The sequence below is a fragment of the Dasypus novemcinctus genome, chromosome 16 (assembly GCF_030445035.2).
Source record: "Dasypus novemcinctus isolate mDasNov1 chromosome 16, mDasNov1.1.hap2, whole genome shotgun sequence".
NCBI classification, from domain to species: domain Eukaryota; kingdom Metazoa; phylum Chordata; class Mammalia; order Cingulata; family Dasypodidae; genus Dasypus; species Dasypus novemcinctus.
In genome coordinates, this window is record NC_080688.1 from 39167395 (window position 1) to 39184556 (window position 17162).

Below are 17162 nucleotides of genomic sequence, written 5' to 3' on the forward strand. Positions count from 1 at the left end.
AAATGTTATTTCTTTTTGTTTCTCTTGATTGTTGAGTTAAAATTTCATTATGTTGTCTCAACTACAAGTCCCTTATCAGATATATGAGTACAAATATTTTCTCCCATTTTGTGGGCTGTCTCTTCATTTTCTTTTTTTTTTTTTAATTTTCTTTTGTTTCTTTTATTTATTTCTCTCCCCTCCCCCCCATCCCCAGTTGTCTGCTCTCTGTGTCAATTTGCTGTGTGTTCTTCTGTGACCACTTCTATCCTTATCAGCCGCACAGGGAATTTGTGTTTCTTTTTGTTGCATCATCTTGTTGTGTAAGCTCTCCATGTGTGCGGCACAATTCTTGGGCAGGCTGCACTTTCTTTCGCGCTGGGTGGCTCTCCTTACGGGGCACACTCCTTGTGTTTGGGGCACCCCTATATGGGGGACACCCCTGCATGGCAGGGCACTCTTTGCACACATCAGCACTGCTGATGGGCCAGCTCCACACGGGTCAAGGAGGCCCGGGGTTTGAACCGTGGACCTCCCATGTGGTAGGCAGACGCCCTATCCATTGGGCCAAGTCCGCTTCCCTGTCTCTTTATTTTCTTGATGGCACCCTTTGAAGCACAAAAGTTAAAAATTTTGATGAAGTCAAAATTTAACTGTTCTTTTCTTTTGTTGCCTGTACTTGTTTTTAAGATTTACTTATTTATTTATTCTCCCTCCCCGCCCCAATTGTCTTCTCTCTGTGTCCATCCACTGTGCATTCTTTTGTGTCTGCTTGTCTTCTCTCTAGGTGACACCAGAACCGATCCTGGGACCTTCTGGAGTGGGAGAGAGGCACTGAAATTCTTGTGCCACCTTAGCTCCCTGGTCTGCTGTGTCTCTTATTGAGTCTCCTCTGTCTCTTTGTTGTGTCATCTTGCTGCACCAGCTCTTGCTCGGGCCAGCTTGCCATATGGGTCAGCACCCCTGTGCAGGCCAGCACTCCTCTCAGACCAGCTTGCTGTGTGGGCCAGCTCTCCAGTGGGGCCAGCTTGCTGTGCAGGCCAGCTTGTCTTCACCAGGAGGCCCCAGGAATTAAGCCCTGGAGCTCCCATGTGGTGGATGGGAGCCCAGTCACTTGAGCCACATCTGCTTCTCTGTTGCCTGTTCTTCTGGTGTCATATCTGAAAAAACATGCCAAATCCAAGATCACTAAGATCTACTCTTATTTTCTTCTAAGAGCATTTTTTTTTTTTTTTTTTTTTCAGGTACCAGGGCTGGAAACCAAACCTGGGATCTCACAAGTGGGAAGCCAGCACTCAACCACTGAGTCACACCGGCTCCCCTGAACTGGTTCCCTCTCATGTTTGCTTGTTATTTGTTCTTTTGTTCCTAGGAGGCTTGGGGAACTGACTTTGGACCTCCCATGTGGGAAGCAGGTGCCCAACCGCTTGAGTCACATCTGCTCCCTTCTAAGAGTTTTATAGCTTTAACTCTTACATTTAGGGCCTTCCATTTATCTAGGTCTTCCTTAATATCTTCCAAAAATGTTTTGTAGTTTTCATTGTATAAGTCTTGCACTTAAATTTATTCCTATTCCTATACATTTTAATTTTATTGTAAATGGAATTGTTTTCTTAATTTCATTTTTGGATCATTCATTGCTTGTGTTTAGAAATACAATTGGTTTTGTAAATACATATATAATTTCTTTTATTATCCTTTGAAATATATGAACAGCTTTTTTTTAAGTCAGAAATACCCTTCTGCAACATCATTTTAATGACCATGTATTATTTTACTCTGTGGATATACCACAATTTATTTACTCAATTCCCTATGATTAGGTTATAGTTAGGTTCTTTAAGACTATTTTTTTAAAAAAATTAATTTTATTGATACATACAATTCATCCAAGGTGTACAATCAATGGTATTGGCATAATCACATAGTTGTGCATTCATCACTTCAATCATTAAAGCATTTTCATTATTTCAATAATAATAACAAAAAACAGAAAAACAAGAAAATTCCTCACCTATCAATCCCTCTGTTTTTCCTCCTCTACTTAGGTGCTATTCCTGGTTATTCTTGCACAAATTATTTATTTGTTTATTAAGCAGTTTTATTGAGATATATTCACATACCATATGATCTATCCAAAGATATATTCACATACCATATGATTTATCCAAAGCATATAACCAATGACTTTTCTTAAAGCTGCTAAAAAGGCCTTCATTGTAAAATTGTAAAATAAATAGAAAAATAGATAGAAAGAAATTACAAATTTTAAATGAGAGAGCAAGGCCAGGTTATATTTAATATAATCAATTATAAAAAATAGGTAGCATAGCAACAATCATTTATAATATAAATAATAAAAATTAATTATAACAATTCTAATTTTTATATTACAGCTCTAACTATTGGACATCTCTAATAATGAAATAAATTATTGGTTTAGTTATTTAATTTCCATTTAGGCCATAATTCTTTCTAGATAGCCAGATTCCTATTTGGGAATTCTTCACATCTTATTGGAATGAATTATAGCAGATAACAATAATTTTGTGAGGTAGAAAAGCTCAAAATCTTGTTCAACAGTAGTCATGCTAAATTATTATTGATCCAGATAGATTATTTTAATTAAAGAGAAGGAATAAGAAAGGGTTAAAGAAAAATGAAGTATCCAAAAATATCTCTCTTCTCCAGCTCTCCTCAATTAAAAGCACACATTTATTTTGTATGAAATAAATTACAGAATACTGATTATAGGAACAATTTGCCAGCTGCCCCAAATAATTATTGTTCATATACTATAATGTTGTTATTTTACATTTATCTGGCCTATTCTAGCTCTTTTTTGGTTACTATTTGCATGGAATACCTTTTCCAACCTTTCACTTTTAACCTGGTTGTTTGCTTACATCTGAGGTGTGTATCTTGTAGACAAAATATAGTCAGTTCATATTTTTTACCCATTCTATCAGTCTATGTCTTTTGATTGGGGAGTTAAATCCATTAACATTCAGTGTTATTACTGTAAGGATGCTACTTACTTCATCGATTTTGTCCTTTGGCTCTCTGTTGTCATATTATTCTATCATCTTTTTATTCTTAGCCTTCCTAATAATCTTCATTTCAAAACTTTTCTCCAAATCTCTCATCCTTGTTTTTTCCTTTCAGTCTGCAACACCCCCTTTAGTATCTCTTGCAAATCTGGTCTTTTGGTAACATATTCTGTCAGTTTTTGTTTGTCTGTGAAGATTTTGAATTCACCCTCATTTATGAAGGACAGCTTTACCGGGATACAGAATTCCTGGCTGGCAGTTTTTCTCTTTCAATACCTTAAACACATCATATCACTTTCCCATCTCCTCCATGGTTTCTGACGAGAGGTCAGGACTTAATCTTATCAAGTTTCCCTTCTATGTGATGCTTTTCTTCTTCCTTGCTGCTTTCAGAATCCTCTCTTTATCTTTGATATTTGTCATTCTGAATAGGAAGTGTCTTAGGATAGATCTATTCAGAATAATTCTGTTTGGGGTACATTGTCCTTCTTGGATATTGATATTTATGTCCTACAAAAGGGTTGGGTAGTTTTTGGTCATCATTTCCTCAAATATTCTTTCTGCCCTTTTTCCATTCTCTTCTCCTTCTGGGACACAAATAATGAAAACATTTGTGTGTTTAGCAGTGTCATTCAATTCCCTGAGAATTTCCATTCTCTTTTCTTTTTGTTCTCCTGTCTTTTCTAGTTCAGATGTTCTGACTTTGAAATCACTAATTCTGTCTTCAAGCAATTCAAATCTGCTCTTATGTGCTTCTAAGTATTTTTAATCCCCTCTATCATGTCTTTTATTCCCATAAAATCTGTTATTTTTCTTTGCAGTCTTGTCTTTCACAAATTGTTCTTTTTGCTCCTTCAGTGTCTTTCTTAGTATCCTTTATTTCTTTAGTCATATTTTCTTTAAATTCTTTGAAGTGATTTAGGAGAGTTGTGTGATTATCACTGATAAATTGCATTAAATATCTTCAGGATATTTGGTTTGTTCTTCTGACTGGGCCATCTCTTCCTGTTTCCTAGTGTGGCTTGTAATTGTAATGTCTAGGCATCTGAATATGCTGGTGAATTTACTCCGATGGTTAATTTCTCTCTCTTGCCTATTTTTTTTTTTCCCACAACTCTTCTTTGATATTTGGTTCAACTTATTCTCAGTCTTTAAAATCGCCCAGCTTAACTTTTCAAAATTGGGCCAGGGACTCACTAGTGGGGCACAGATTTTTCCCAAGGGGTGGGATACAGAGAGGGTTTACAGTTTTTGTCCATGCAATTTCAAGGCAGGTCAGCAGATGGCGCTAGTCAGCACACCTTTCCACAGAGTTGTTTCAGTCTCAGCTTTCCTGTGTTCTGTGTTGATTTCCAGATAGGAGATTCAAAATGGCCTCTGCTGACCAAATTCACTGAAGAAAAGGACCCAGCTTCTCACTTTTCTCTTGAAACAGCTGACAGGGAGGAAGATGTCCCTCTCAGTAGGCTGCAGTGAGCCAGGGGTTTTACCCCAGCTTAATACAATATCTTGGGGGTGGGGGAAGGGAGTCCTTTGTGGTTGCCCCAGGGGCTTGGTAACTCACATTTGTCCTTTCAACTTATTCATCTTTCTGCCCCTTATCCACCTGGGAGTTGTGTAGCACTGTCCTGTTCTGCTGACCCCCAAAGCAGATCCCTCAGACAGCTTTCGGCTCTTTATCCATTGTTTTTGTGAGAGCATTCAGCTCTGCCTGTTAGTCCCTCACCATTGTAGCAGTTTGATATGGTTATGAATTCCAAAAACAGATTATGTTTATGATCTGGTCTGTACCTGGGCATGATTGAGTTATGGCTTTGATTGGGCGATGTCATTACAGATAAAAGGCATGGTAAAAGAGTTGAGGGAAACGGACTTGGCCCAGTGGTTAGGGCGTCCGTCTACCACGAGGTCCACAGTTCAAACCCCGGGCCTCCTTGACCCGTGTGGAGCTGGCCCACACACAGTGCTGATGCACACAAGGAGTGCCATGCCATGCAGAGGTATCCCCTGCATAGGGGAGCCCCACGTGCAAGGAGTGCACCCGTAAGGAGAGCCGCCCAGCGTGTAGGAGAGTGCAGCCTGCCCAGGAATGGCGCCGCCCATACTTCCCGTGCCGCTGACGACAACTGAAGGGACAAAGAAACAAGACGCAACAAATAGACACAGGGAACGGGGGGGGGGGGGGGGGGGATTAAATAAATAAATAAAATAAATCTTTAAAAAAAAAAAAAGACAGAGTTGAGGGTTTTTGATGTTGGAGTTTAATGCTGAAGCCTTAAGCTGGAGCCCCAGGAAGTAAGCTCACAGAGGAAACAGAAGTAAGCCCCAGGAAGAGAGGAACCCTGAGCCCAGGAAGAAGCAAACCCTGGGAAGAGAGGAGCCCTAAGCCCAGAGAGAAGCAAGACCCTGGAGGGAGGAACCCAGGAAGCCTGAACCCTCACAGATGTCAACAGCCATTTTGCTCTAACTCGTGAAAATAGACTTTAGTGAGAGAAGTAACTTATGCTTTACGGCCTGGTATCTGTAAGGTCCTACCCCAAATAAATGCCCTTTATAGAAACCAATTCATCTGGTATTTTGCATTAGCACTCCTTTTTGGCTGACTAATACAACAATCTTCCAACAATACTCTAAACTATTTTTAAATTAGTATAATTTTTGCAACATTTCTAATTATTTCCTGGATATAAATCTCTACAAATGGAGTTGTTGGGGCAGTGCACATGCACATCATGAGACTTTTGCTAAGCACTGAAAAATTGCCTCCCAGAAAGTTTAGAAGATTTTCACTTCTAAGAGTGCAAGCCTCGATACCTTGCATTCCCTTCAACCTCGAGTTTTATCATTGAAAAAAGACTGCCAATTTGACAGGTGAAAGATGTCTTATTGTTATTTTGCTTGTATTTCAATTGATATAAAGGTCAAACACCACCAATATATTTATTAACTTTTTTCCAATAGCTACTCGACAGATATTTATTGAATAAATTAATTCATGAATTAGAAGGAGGAAGTTCACCCATATATAAAAGAAAAACTTTCTTACTTCAGCACTTTACACCTATTTCCATATAAAAATTTGCTTTGTAAACTGCAAGTCTTTTTTTCCCCTTTATTTTTAAAGGTGTTTAGATTACATAAATGTTACATAGAAAATATAGGGGATTCCCATATACCCTGTCCCTTCCCCCTTCTGCACTTTCCCACATTAAAAACATCTTTCATTAGAGTGGTGCATTTGTTACAATTATGAACATATATTGAAGCATTGCTACTAACCATGCACTATAGTTTACATTATCATTTACACTCTGCCTTGCATGATTATATAGGTTTTGACAAAATGTTTAATGACCTGTATCCATCATTGAGATGTCATGCAGGACAATTCTAATGTCCCAAAAATGCGCCCTTGTTATACCTATTCTTCTCTCTCCCTCCTCTCAGACCCTCTGGTGGCCACTGCCTTTCTATCAATGATACAAGTTCTTCCACTGATAGAATAATAATAAGTCTATAATAGAATAATAAGTCCATTGTTCACTCCCCAATCTTGAGGATTTTTGGATGGTGATGCCCACTCTGTTTCTCATTGAGAGGGGGCTTAGATCCCATGGGGCAGATGGATGGAACTGTCTTGCTTGCAGTTGCAAACACTCTCTGTTCCTTGGGATGGGCACTGTCTATCATCATCTCTTGTTAGTTGTCTTGGGTGAGTTCAATGAGCTGAAGAGTAGATGTTGCAACTCTGCTGATATTTGGGGCTCAACTGGCACATGAAGAGACCAAAGATTTAGGTCTCTGGGACAGATATTTAACAAGTATAGTGCTAATTATAGGTTCAAATAAAAGGGACAGAAGAGCCATTTGTAGAGTCTAACTCTGCTACATTGGAGAGCATGTATTCCAAAGTAAGGTCCTGTGACAGGGTGCCAAATTCCTGAGATTGTCTATTCTGCCTATAGTGTCTGGATGTCTCTAGAGCCCTCAGGAGTCTGGCCTTCTGAGGCATTGTTTACTGTTGCAGTCAATGAGCATGGTACATTTTTAAAAATTGATGAACAAATGTCAAATCATCGCTACTAAACATGGTCAATGGTTCACATTTTGGTTTACCATTTGCACCATATATTTTGGTAGGTTCTGACAAAATGTGTAATGGCCTGTGTCTGTCACTGCGTAACCATGCAGAACAATTCCAATGCCCCCCAAATGCCCTGTGTTCCACCCATTCTTCCCTCCCCACCCCTTGGTTCCTATGGCCACCACTAAATTTCAAGTTTTGAAGAATAAGGTTCATAGTTATATGCATTAATATTGAGGACTTGATGTACTGGTTTTTGTTTTTTTTCTTCTTAAATTTGGTGCTGCCTATGTACTTAAGATGTTCTTGCCCCTCTATGTGAGAACACAGCAAGACTCCCGAGCATGGGAATTTAATGTTTTCTTGTTTATTATGTGGGTCTCTATCCACTGAGATAACACACTATGCCAAGAGGAATACATTCATATTGCATAGAAGCATGATTCAGGTGCATCTTATCTCACATATTCCTCCCACACACACCTTGCTCCAGTGACCCTCCCCTGCCGTATTTGCCAAAAGAACATTCCCACCACTGCAGTTTCAACCACAGACCTACAAATCCCCAGAGGTCACCTGTTCCTTCCTCCAGGCCACCCCTCAGTTCCATGGATTGTCCATCTCCACCCCCTGGCTCACCCTCACACTCCAGTACAGTTGACCCTTTTTATATTTGTTTTTCTGTGAATTCTCAGATTTCTTAACCCTGAGTGTTCATCCTTTTCTAACTATGGTAAACACAATCTATGTTAGAACCATTAATCCTATATAACTCAAGGTGTAAAGTTTCTCTTCCCTCACTTGTTTTTCTGTTTTTGTTTAGTTACATTGCATTTTGATGATTAGACTTTTATTTTAATTTTTATGTCATCTGCTTCTCAGCCTTTATGGCTTCTCCTTTTGGTGTTATGCTCACAAATTCCTTTCACCCTTTTTTAATTTTTAAAGACCAAATAGAAGATGAAACACTTCCTTGTTCCCATAACATATCCTAGTATTTGATAAATATACATGTCGGGTGTCTACCCTGTACTATTTTACCCCATCTCTGTATGTATTTCTGCTCCAGCAGAGCTCTCCTATCTGCCCACTTTTCTTCTCCATCGTTCAAGGCTCTTTGGTGAGGTGTCCTGGCATTCAGGACCAATCCCCAGTCCTGGGGGAGTAAACTCTGCTTTGGCACGTGAGAGCTCAATATTTCTGAGCTTATCTGTAAAATTTAGTAGACTAGGGATATAAAGGATTTCCTGCAAGGCATCCTCCAGTCTAACATACTACAACTTGCTCTACTGGTTATCTCAAATATGTAAGTTCCGGCACTCCCAATTTCCTTGCCAGCTCCTTCTCTCTCAGACTACCTAGGTACGTGGCTGCTGTGCCACGGAGATCGCTGGCGCACAGAGCTTGATTGACAGATCAGTGCTTGTCTGGGAAATCATGTCTTTGATGTAAGCACTGCAGGCAGTGTTACTTTCCTCTGCTATTTCCCAAATTCGCTGCAAGCCTCCGTCCTTCTCCACCCGAGGGCTGGAGATGACTTTTCTGACTTTGGTCTGAAGCCCTGAGTGTCTGGCAGGGGAAGGTCTGGCGGTCCAGGCCTGCGCTCCAGGCGCCAGGGAGCGAACTGGGGAACGCCTTTCCCCTTCCCCGCCTGCAAAGTTTGCAGCGTGCTTGCAGAGGACGACGTCTGCTGGCCCGAGGCTTGGCGCTGTCTGTTCCTGATCGGGCGGTGCCAGCTCCAGCCACTGCAGGTTTTCCGAGAGGGGAGGCCGCCCGAGCGCCGCGGGCTGGGAGCGCGTGCAGCCGGGGGCGCGGCTCCGCCACCGCCCACACCCGGGCGGCTCTCCCTCGGCGTCTGCAGGCTCCGCGAGCCGGGAGCGCAGAGCCGCGGCCGCCGGGACCGCGGTGCCCCGGGTCCCCTCCGCGGGCGCAGCGGCGCCAGGATCCTGCCCGCCGGATGGCGGCGGCCGCGCGGGGCCGGGGCTGGGCACCACCGCTCGTGCCGCCCTCGCCGCCGCCGCCGCTGCTGCTGCTGCTGGTGCTGTGCGCCGCCGCCCGGGACCCCCGCGCCGCCACCGAGCTCAGCCTGCACCCGCCCTACTTCAACCTGGCCCAGGCGGCCGGGATTTGGGCCACCGCCACCTGCGGGGAGCGGGAGCCCGGCGGCGGGCGGCCCCGGCCAGAGCTCTACTGCAAGTTGGTGGGGGGGCCCACGGCCCCGGGCAGAGGTCACACCATCCAGGTAAGTTAAGGGCCCGGAGAGAGGGGGCCGGGGGGAGGGCGCTCCCTCTCGCGCGTGGTGGGGACCCCGGGCGGCGGGCGTGGGCTCTCCCGGCGCGTGCCGGCGATTCCGGGAGGCCGGCGGGACGCCCCGAGAGTGATCTGCGGGCGCCCCGACCTTGCTAACACGCCTCCCGAGGCGGGGACGGGTGGAGCGTGCGAGGTGAAAGAAGGATGTTGTCAGGTTTGGGCAAGTAGAGGAGAAAGTCCGCAGCTGAGCTCTCGGGACGCCTGGCACTGTCCTCCGTGCCGCCTCCGTCAGCGCAAGGAGCGCCCAGTGGGGCCCTCGAGGCCCCCAGGCTTTCCCGAGCGCCTCCCTCGAGGCCCTTCATCTGCTCCGAGAAGTTGGTAGCAGTTACCTTCTGCGGTGTATCTTACGAGAGAACTTTTAGATTATCACTAGTATTATATCACTCGACGCCACCTAAATGATGCCCGTCGCCCCCCTGCCTCCAGGACCACTATCCAGAGTCACGGGGGCTGATGAGGCTGTACATGGACAGAGAGACACGTGACGGTGATGGTCTATCAGCCTCAGCCGGGAACACCTGTGTAAATGCGTGTGCACTGGTGCTGGATCAGCACCTCCGGTGCGCCAGCCCCCTGCGCTCCCGGCAGTGGGGGAGTGTGCGGGCGCTCAGGTGCGGAGGCTTATGGCGGGCGCCATGAGGGGCCGCTGGATTTGAATTCAGCCCTGACTCCACAGCCTCCTTGCATTAAGCCGCAATTGCCTCCCTCTCCTTCCGAAAGTGACCTCAGACCTACTGCCCAGGAATTGGAGTGTTGCCGGAAGAGGGGTAACTTTGGAGTTTGGATTCCAAAAGTACAAGATGAGCCTTGGGAGTGTATGTCAGTGTTTCATGGTTTTTGACCATGCACGTCCAAAAGTGAAAAGTTGTGCCAAAAACCAAAAAAAAGTGAAAAGTTGTGCCACAGGCAGTGCCAATATGTGCTTACTTATTTATAAAATATATGCATGCATTACTGTAGTAATATATTATAAAATATGTAAGAATAGGAATAAAAAGTTAAATTCACAATGCTTAAACGACTTTTAATTATCTTTATTAACATCACCAAAAACGTTTTGCTTTCTCTAGATATTTTATTTGTGATTGTGAATAGTTATTTTTGACAAGTTTACTTTAGCATTTGACACAACAATTCAAGGTTGATTTTACTTTAATAATATAATATTTAATATTTATTAATTATTAATATAATATTAAATATAATATTTAATATTATAATATTCGAATTTAGTGATTGTCATAGCTGAAAAGATACCTCAAAAAACATGTAGAGTCAATGGAAGAACTGCAGTACTGGACTACTGAATTCCAGGACTGGCTACATAATTTGCAGGGTCCAATGCAAAATGAAACTGTGGGGCACCTTGTTCGAATATTATGGTGAACTTCATGATGCGACAGCAGAGCATTAAACTAAGTGAGGGAGTTCTTCTGAGCACAGAGCCCTGTATGACTGCACAGGTTGCATGTTCTGCTGAGTTCACTAAATCCCAAGACTCATATTTCTGCTCCATTTTGTATTATTCTAAATTTCTTTTAAAAATAGAAACTTGGCCAGTGAATGTTCACTTTTCATAAGGGTATTCGGTACTTCCTGGTAGGAAGAGGTTGCATTTCAATGTTTTAAACAATAGATTCAAAATGCATTCAAATTTCTTCTTTTGGAAAATATTAAAGTGTTAGAAAATGCTGTTTCCATGTTTTTAAAGTGTGCAAATAAGAGAACTTTTAGAGTAACACATTTCCATCTTTTAGCAACAAAAGATGGAAACATTTCCAAACATCCATTTTTGAAAACACTTTTTTCAAAGGCATGCATTTCTTCAGAAAAGTGTTTACTTTTTCACCACAGTTAGAACAATAACTTTACTTTGGTAGAACAGTGTATTGTATAAATATCAGTCAGGTAGGATATTGCTGGCAGCCACTTGTCACCTTTAAAATGCCAGCAAATTGGAATTTTGGTGGGAAAAAATGATAACTCATGTTTAACTGCTCTTTTAAGTACTTTGCGACAAACAGTGAAGCCTGTATAGTCAAGATTTTCATGGTCATTTCCCATTTCAGTACTGTAAGTATTCTGCTGTAAGTATTCTGCTATTTAGGAGAGTAGGACCCACAAGTCCACGTAACCAGGCACATGTACCCTTCAGTGTGTCATGGTCAGGTGAAACCCCTTCTCTTCTCCCAGACAACCACTCAGGGCCATTGGTGCTGTGTGACCTGCTGACCTGTGGAATGGGTGAAGGCTCCTCAGTCAATCTGTATATTAAATATTAGTAAAACTGAATTTCTCCATTTTTAGATAAAAAGCATAAACAGAAGTTTTGATATTTCTTTCTCGCCCCCCACTGGATTGTCTGGCATACCAGATTTCCAGATTCAAGGGGAAGGAAGATATCAAATAAATCTTCCAAGGGCCTCCTCTCTCTCAGACTTGCGTGGGGATGGCCTGCCCTCATTCTCTTCAACTGGCATTTTTGTGGACTGTTCATAGGTTGACACCACTGTTTTGGAGGCCCAGAAAAATCACGTTCCCTGTTCTGATTGAGTTCCCAGATTGGGGCACAGTTCGCTGTCCTAGATAGAGTAGGAAGCGGCTTTCTGGGGTCACACGGCAGACGGTTTCTAGGTCAGGGCATAGCCTGAGAAAGAGAACACAACCTGGTGTTACACCTGATTCTCTCCTGAAAAAGGGGCGAGCCAAAGTCTTGTTGGGGAGCGCTTTCGGCTTTCACTGTGAGTAGTTCCAGAGGGTGCTCTAATTGCTGACGTGAGGGTTTTTACCTAATGAGGAGGGCCACATGTCAGGCACGAGAAGGGGAAGCCACCGTCCAGAGGCCTGCCCAGTAGATACTCAGTCCAGCCTGCTCTGTTGGCAGCAGATCGTCCAGTCTTTGCCTTTCAGAAACTTGAGGGGCTACGGGAGATGAGCGGGAGAACGGAAGAGAGATTAGAATTAATCTGTCGGTTGTACCTAAGTGATGATGGTCCGGAATCTGTTCATGTGCAACTCAGTATGGGAAGTGGAGAAGGGCTAACTAAAATAGTACTTTCTTTGAACTTTCTAAAAATAACGTTGGGGTCAGCCAGAATTTAGAATTTCAGGCCAAAAGGACTCTGCAGAAATGTGAAAAATGAATAAGAGCCATGTCTTAGAATAAACCTAGGTTTATGTTTGAAGTTCTATAACAACAAGCAGTAGCTTGTATCAGCAAGTAGGGTGTTTAAAAATATGAATTTTGTTTGGGTGAAAAATGGTCCCTATAGTTTTTCTGGACTTAAGATTCATGAAATATGATTTTGTATACTCGTTATTGCTTAGACATTAAGTTTTCGAAGTCCTAGAGCTCAGTGACTTGGGAGTTCCATCTCTTGTTCACAGCTGTAACCCCAGTGCTAGCATGAAGTCTGGCCTAATGGAGGTACCCAGAAAATGATGAATGGAGGAGTGGCTGAGTGAGAGCAGCTGAAGGCTGTAAAGAAGCTAATGTAGAGAATACATGAGAAAAATATGCAAGTCAGTTCTATTCTGTTGAAAAGCAATTACAATTGAAATATGCCAGACTTTGTGCTTCATTTTTAAATGTTTGCTTCCCTATAAAATTTAAACCTCTTATCACTTACTAAGACATCTGACAGAGGTGGTGATAAAATGGGGTGGAAAGAAGGTCATGTTGAAGATATAACCTTGTGTTTAGTTTAGCTTGGCATGAACAATGTACTCATAAGGAATGAAATGTATACATTTACTAATTGTATGATTTCGATTTTGCAGAATGACAATTCAACACACCTTTTTCCCCCCTACACATCTCTTTAATACAGGCATTTAAGGCTATGTATTTCCCTCTCAGCACTGCCTTTGCTATATCCCTTAAGTTTTGATAAGTTGTGCTCTTGTCTTCATGTGTCTCAATATATTTATTAATTTCACTTACTATTTCTTCTTTGACCTACTGATTGCATAGGAGTGTGTTGATTAGCCCCCAGACATTTGTGAATTTCCCCCTTTCCCTTCTAGTATATACTTCCCTTATAGTATTGATTTCCAGTTTCATTCCATTATGATCTGAGAAGGTGCTTTGTGTAATTTCAGTCTTTTTATATTTATTGAGACCTGCCTTGTGACCTAACATGTGGTGTATCCTGGAGAAAGATCCATGGGCACGTGAGAAGAATGTAAAACCCACTGATTTGGGATGCAACTTTCTGTATATGTCTATTAAGTCTATCTTTGGTCTTCATATATCATATCATATTTCATCTATTCTTTTGGTCATCCTTTCTGCTATTCTTGTCTTCTACTTTCTTCCAAGGCTCTGTTTCCTGTCTTTTTCTTTTGGTCTATAAGGTTCCCTTTAATACTTTCTGCAAAGGTGTATTCTTTTTTATGAACTCTCAGTTTCTGTTTATTTGTGCATATTTTGTACTCACTTTTATATTTGAAGGACAATTTTGCCAAATGAAGAATTCTTGGTTGGCAATTTTTCTCTCTAAGTATCCTAACTATATCATACCACTGTCTTCTTACCTTCATGGTTTCTGATGAGAAATCCACACCAAGTCTTACCAGGCATCCTTTGTATGTGGTGGCTTGCTCCTCCTTGCTGCTCTCAGAATTTTCTCTTTATCTTGGATGCTTGGCTTTCTGAGTAGTAAGTGTCTTGGATTTATTTAGTTTTATTCTGATTAGAGTACACTGTACTTCTTGGGCATGTAAATTCACTTCTTTCATGAGACTTGGGAAATTTTCAGCCATTATTTCCTTGAATACACGTTCTGCCCCTTTTCCTTTCTCTTCTACCTCTGGAACTCCCATGGCATATATGTTGTTGTGTTTCATGTTATCATTCAACTCCCTGAGCCCCTGCTCATTTTTTTTCCTCTCTGTTCTCCTCTCTTCAGTTTAAGCTGTTCAGTCTTCTACCTCACTTACTCTTTCTTCTATCATTTCGAATCTGCTGTTGAATGCCTCTAATGTGTTTTTGAGCTCAGCTATTGAGTCTTTCATCTCCATAAGCTCTGTTATTTTTCTATTCAGGTTTTCAGATTTTTCTTTGTGCTCGCTTCGTGTCATCTTGATGTCCTTTATCTCTTTAGCCATATTGGTTTTCAGCTCTTTAATTTGATTTTAGAAATTGTTTGAATCCCTCTGATTAGTTGTCTCAAGTCATGTATCTCATCTGGGGCTTTGATGTATTCCTTTCTTGGGCCATTTCTTCCATATTCTTTGTATGGCTTGTAATTTTTTGCTGATGTCTAGGCATCTAGTAATGGTGATGATTTTACTCTGATGCTCAATTTCTCTCTCTTTTATAGGGATTTAGTGGCAGGAGGCTGTGTGTTATGGCCATTCCTTGATTCTTGGCTCAACCTGCCCTAGGTCTTTAGGAATGTCCTTGATAGTTGCTCAGATCTGGGCCTTGGGCCCAGTAATGGATTGCAGACCTGCTTCCAAGGACCTTGGAAGGGAGGTTGTAAAGGCTGGAAAAAGCCTCTCTTATTGATTTACTTTTAATTTCCTCATGTGCACTTCCTTTGTCTGTCAGCAAATGGTACTCTTCAGCAACCCCCTCAGTTCAAAGCCTGGTAGGAGTGAGTTCACTGAAACACAGGACCACAACAGTGTGCCTGGAGGCTAACAGACTTGTAATTCAAACTTTCTCAGAGGCTGTTCTCCAACCTTTGCTGGCAGCCCGTCCCTTTACATGGGTAGGAAATAATTCCACTCCCATCTGTGTCCTCAACAGCCAGTCCTGGTCAGAGGGAGGGTGATTGAGAGGGTCAGATCTCTATAATCCCTTGCTAGCTCCCAAGGCAAAAAATGGCACAGCTCCATCTGGCCTGGAAGGGCTCGTGGGACACAGCAGAACAAATTTGTTGGCCAAAAGCTGAATCAGTCTTAGGCTGTGTTCCTTTCTTTCCAGGTTCCTGGGGAGGTGGATCCCTGTGGACTCTTCTGTCTGTTTCCACTGACCCAAGGCTGAAGAGTACAAAATTGCCTGCTAGTAGAGTGGTGCCTGCAGTTGCAGTTTCTACTCACAGTCTTTCCATCGAGGTTTTTTTTTTTTTTTTCCTGTGTCCCTCTCTTTATTGGGTTGTGTCCAGCTTTCCTCTGGTATCCTAAACCCTAAAAGATTTTTTTTCCAGGCCATCTCTGCCTGTCTAGCTAATTTTCTAGGAGAGAAGAGGTCCCATGTCTTTCTAATCTAGCATCTTCCCAGAAGTTCAGCATATTTTGTACTGATACTTTAATTATACTTTGGATTATATATAGGAATGTATGTTTAGTCTGCATGATATTGATAGAGAAACACACACACACGAGCTATGACTGAGAGTGAGAGTGTTTGTTATAAGCCACAAAACAGTCTTATTTCTTCACAGTTGTGTTTGTGGAACTCAGACTAATGGCCATGAACAGGAAACTCTGGTTCAGTAAGGCTCTGTTTATAGAACGATTGTGAAAGAAAACCATTTGTTACCTTCAACAAGAGCCTTTTCCTTTGTGAAAGTGATTTGAAAATCCTGAATGAGAACTGGGACATGGAAGGCATTAACTGTATCCATTGATATATTTATAACAATTATTAATGATAAGAGCTATGTTGAGACTTCAGACACATTATAGTCAGTGATTTGAGGGTGAATCATTTTTTAAAAATATGATTTTCTTATCAGTTGTTCCCTGTTTATGGACATTAGCCAAAGTTCAGCAATGAAAGTTTATGTACAAAGCTTTTGAAGAAGATAAACATGAGTCTTTTCCTTTGGAGAGTCACATTCACCTACTAGCTAAGAAATATGCTTCCACACACCAGACTCAGAGCAATTCAGATCTGTTTCTCATCAAATCACAAATTACTAGAGCTCCTGAACCTTTAGGTTTTGTTGTGAATAGCTGAAACTGTGACTGTTCATTCCTTGAATTGCAAGATTATACTGAATGCTCCAGATTACTGTTGCTATTGAGAATCTTAATCATTTATATTGAGAGAAGAAATATACAATCATAGGGTAAGGATATCATTAAAAGAATATCATTAATTCCAGCCCCTAACTTGTAGGAAGACTGTATTTAAGCTATCTTAGAATGATAGCTGTGCATGTTACACTTTTTAGTGTATGTAAAATGTGAAAGAGACTTACTTTTTCACATTTTTTACCCAAATTAGATTGTAAGTAATTAATTTTTAATATTTTTAATAGCTTTATTAAGGAATAACTTACATGCCATAAAATATACCTATTTCAAATGTAAAATTCAATGATTTTTAGTGAATTCAACAGAGTTGTGAAACTATCACTAGAATCTAGTTTGAGAACATTTTTATTACCCTTAAGGGTTCCCTTGTGCTTGTCACACTCTTAATTCCTACATCTGTCTCTATTACTAGGCAACCTCTGATCTGCTTTCTGTCTCTACAGATTTGACTTTATCTGAAAATTTCATATATAATCATATGTGATCTTTTGTGTCTGATTTATTTCACTAATATGTTTTTGAGATTCATGCAGGTTGTTGCATGCTTCAGTAGTTTGTTAATTTTTATGCTGAGTAATATTCCATAATTTGGATATATTACATTTTGTTTACTTAATTCATGGGTTGGGCATTTGGATTGTTTCTAGTTTGGGGCTATTATGAATAATGCTGCTCTGAACCTTCATGAACAAGTTTTTGCATGGGCATATGTTTTCATTTTTCTTGGGTGTATATCTAGGGGTGGAATT

At 41.5% G+C, this 17162-nt stretch overlaps 1 protein-coding gene across 1 annotated transcript in view; it reads left to right on the forward strand.

The window, feature by feature from the left end:
- The first annotated feature begins 9025 nt into the window (after positions 1-9025).
- The window catches only part of LAMA3 (laminin subunit alpha 3), a 273948-nt gene continuing 265811 nt past the window's right edge, over positions 9026-17162 (forward strand). The window contains exon 1 of the mRNA XM_058277557.1: positions 9026-9355. Coding sequence (XP_058133540.1) covers positions 9071-9355 — 285 coding nt within the window. The 5' untranslated portion in view covers positions 9026-9070. The remainder of the gene's footprint in view (positions 9356-17162) is intronic.